The sequence below is a fragment of the Asparagus officinalis genome, chromosome 7, assembly GCF_001876935.1.
Source record: "Asparagus officinalis chromosome 7, Aspof.V1, whole genome shotgun sequence".
Lineage (NCBI taxonomy): Eukaryota > Viridiplantae > Streptophyta > Magnoliopsida > Asparagales > Asparagaceae > Asparagus > Asparagus officinalis.
In genome coordinates, this window is record NC_033800.1 from 54,886,609 (window position 1) to 54,890,285 (window position 3,677).

The 3,677-nt window shown below is 33.9% G+C and overlaps 1 protein-coding gene across 1 annotated transcript; it reads left to right on the forward strand.

Annotated features, from left to right (window-relative positions):
- On the forward strand, positions 837-3,178 carry LOC109850373 (two-component response regulator ORR9). Its single transcript, XM_020420390.1, has 5 exons — positions 837-1,259; positions 1,345-1,454; positions 1,549-1,626; positions 1,740-1,810; positions 2,693-3,178. Exons 1-5 carry the CDS (start codon positions 1,157-1,159, stop codon positions 2,931-2,933), a joined length of 603 nt encoding a protein of 200 aa, XP_020275979.1. The 5' UTR covers positions 837-1,156; the 3' UTR covers positions 2,934-3,178.

The following is a 3,677-nucleotide window of genomic DNA, read 5'->3' on the forward strand; positions in this document are numbered from 1 at the left end:
CTTTTTAAATGAGGATAATATATATTATCTTCTTTTTCTTCTTAAATAAGGTCGTAGGTTGAATTTGAGCACGATATTTTCGCATTTCAATTCCATGTTTTATTATCACAGTCCAACTAGTACTCTATGCTTGTGACTAACACTAATTTCAATAGAGTGAAAAAGGTCATGTTGCTTTGGTTTAGAAATGTAATAAAATCAGACGAGTCGGGCAGGTTGATGCAAAAAAAAATTAAAAGTGCATGATAATTTACTAGAGCTTTTATATACATCATGACAATGATACATCATTTTACATGAAAGATTTTGTGCTTGTTTTATTCTAAAGGATATGTAGAGTTAGTTATAACATGCATTTGTCACCCAACAACAACAATTGTGTATAGGCAAATATAAAATTTTTATTTATATGTTGGTAGGTGGATTAAACAGTTGGTAATTACAATGCAATTTGAATGATTTCTTAGAAACTCCGACAAGAGAGAGTGTCTAAACTCATATGACATAAATTTAAGTTTACCATGTTGGGTGTATATAACCTTAATGTGCTGCACAATTATAACCGGATACAAATAATTCACTAATTTCAGACTTAGATCTAAGAGAATTATTATCCATATTACATTAAGTTTTTTCTCTACCCAAATCCTCTATATTCACACGTCAACATTTGAAATGGTAAAAGTAGAGCTCGAAAGTTGGTCATGTGAAAATTGAATAATTCCACTGCTTGCACAAAAGTGACATTCAAGGGTCGACGCGCAAAAAAAAACCTTGTTACTTAAAAAACCCGCGGGTCATCCTACCACAATCCCTCTAATAAAACAACACAACACTCCAAATTAATAAAAGTGGGGGACGAGAGAGAGAGAGAGAGAGAGAGGAGATACAACAACAAGAAGCCGAGCTTGTATCTTTGCTTGCTCTCCAATTCAAAAATGAGTGAATTCTTGAAGAGATTTTAGTTGATATCTCCTCGTATCTTGCTTTGGATTTTGGTGGGGTTTATGTATTTTCTTCATCTGAAGAGATTCCATTATATATAAAGAAAACCAAAAACCCAACAAAAATTAAACCATCACCCACCAACCCAAACCTTCATCTTTTCTTCATCTCCCATCTTCAGAAGAAAGAGATCTTATCGAATTCAAGCTCAATGGCCATTGCTACAGAGACCCAATTTCATGTTTTAGCTGTCGACGACAGCATCATTGATAGAAAGCTCATTGAGAGGCTTCTCAAGACCTCATCTTATCAAGGTAATCAACAATTTGAGAATTACCAATTCCTTATTTTTCTTTAATTTTCCTTCTTTTTTTTAAAATTGTTTCGATGGTGTTTCAGTTACTACTGTGGATTCTGGAAGCAAAGCTCTGGAATTTCTTGGGTTGCAGCAAGATGAGCAAGTAGATTCATCATCTTCTGATTCTTCTTCTACTACTCCTGAACAAAATGTGAGCTTTTTACATATACTTTTTGGAAATTTAATTTGTTATTTATTTATTTTGGATGATTTTTTTAAATGGTTACTGTTTGTTATTGATTCAGGAAATTGAGGTGAATTTGGTGATTACAGACTATTGTATGCCTGGAATGACGGGCTATGATCTGCTAAAGAAAATTAAGGTACTCCTCTTTTAATTTGATTTTTCATTGTTATTTAGGCTTTTCGTTTTTTTCGTTTTTTTTGGCATCGGAAAAAAATTCTTATTTAATTATTTTCAATATAATTGAATTAGGAATCACAATCTCTCAAGGATATCCCAGTTGTGATCATGTCATCTGAGAATGTGCCTTCAAGGATCAACAGGTGAACACAAATAAAAAAATCTTAAAATTCTCATAAACTTGTTAGGATTTAAATAAAATTTTAGTTATGTAGTATGATTGAGATGGTTATGTGTCTTTATTGTTTGATATATGAAGGGGGGAAAATATGATTGAGATGGGTATGTGTCTTTATTGTTTGATATATGAAAGGGAAAAATAAAATAAAAAGAATATTGTCAACAAAACTTTGAATCATCATTTTCTTGGTGAATTTATGGAAGAACATTTAACAGATGAGAACAAATAAAAATGCTAAATTCTCATAACTTCAACTGAATTTAAATGTAATTATAGAGATGAAGTTTGATTGAGATGGAAATGTGTCGTTAATGTTTTATACGAAGGAATAAAATCTATGATCTGATTGGTTCAATTAGAATGAATTTTGGCACCATCAACCTTTGAATCATGGGATTTTGTTGGAAGAATATTAATAGAGATGGGACATCTGATGAAAGAATTCACTCTTCCTCCGCCCAGAAAATAAATGAAGGAATGGGTGGAAACTTTTCTCAGATTCCGTGCTATTAATTGCTTGATGCCCACTGCAATTTTTGTTTTAAAAAGGCAGCTTGCAAGACTAAAACATGTGTAAGTCACTCCCAAAACATATGGAAAAGTTGTTTTAGCGGTCTAATCTTTCGCTAACCGCATAAATAATTAAGGAAAAATCTTTTAACTTTTTTGTGGGAATGAGTCAACATCACGGCCGGGATCTTTCCCTTGTTCTTCTTAGATTTTATTCCGACGATGGGTCAGAAAAGGATACGTAAAAGCAATCGAAAAAAACCAAAAATGTTTTGATTGTATTTTCTTTTCTCATTACTAAGTATGGAAACTTTATTTGATGGGTCATGATCAGATGCTTGGAAGAAGGAGCGGAGGAGTTCTTACTAAAACCGGTGAAGTTATCGGACATGAACAGGCTCAGACCTCACATGCTAAAAGGGAGGGGTAGAGACCAAAAACAGCAACAAGAAGAAAACCAAGAGCAAAATCAGTCTCCATCCAGTGGCAACAAGAGGAAAGCAGCGGATGAGGGCCCTTCACCTGAGAGGACAAGGGCTAGATACTCAAGTAACAGTAGCTTAACAGTGTTGTGATATGAATTTAATTGTTTTTTTTTTCCATTTTTAATTTCTATCCTAAATGGGTCACCCACGCCCATGATCTTTTACCACCTAGTTTTTTTTTTTCAATTTCTTTTATTGTTTTAGCTTTTTTCCCCATTAGAAGTCAATATACGCACACCTCTTTGCTCTTTTGTTAATTTCTGCTGTGGTTAGAAATGTAAATAATAGTTTCTTCTGATAATTTGTTGCTGAAGATAACAGTTTTTGAGGAGTAATTATTATAAGCATATTCTTCTTTTGTGGACTCAGTTAGTGGCTACAGGTTTCAGCCATGGACTGTGACTCTAAAATTAGTGGTAACTTTTTCTTTTGTAGGAGGAAAAGACTAAAAGGAAAGGAACATATATACTGATTAAAGGAAATTGTCTGCAAAAGTCAGAGCATTTGACTTTGTTAGACAATCCAAAGTCCTTTGGGTTGCCGCTGAAACCACTGAAATCATGGTAGAATTGTCGCTATGCCTTGGGTAACTCGTCTGTGACTAATTTCAAGCTGTGCATCTAATAACTAGTGATCAGTTACGAGAATTGAGGACGTAGCTTTTGCATCGATATCATGTAATTTTTGAACAATGCACTTCATATTCGTATGACTTGAAAAATACCCACAGGTCGAAGCCCTAAGTTTCTCGTTGAAGAAACAGGCGATCTGCGATGAGGCATCGCCAGTACAAGTCAGATCACAGTAGATTCTCAATTCTATTCAGCCCTATGA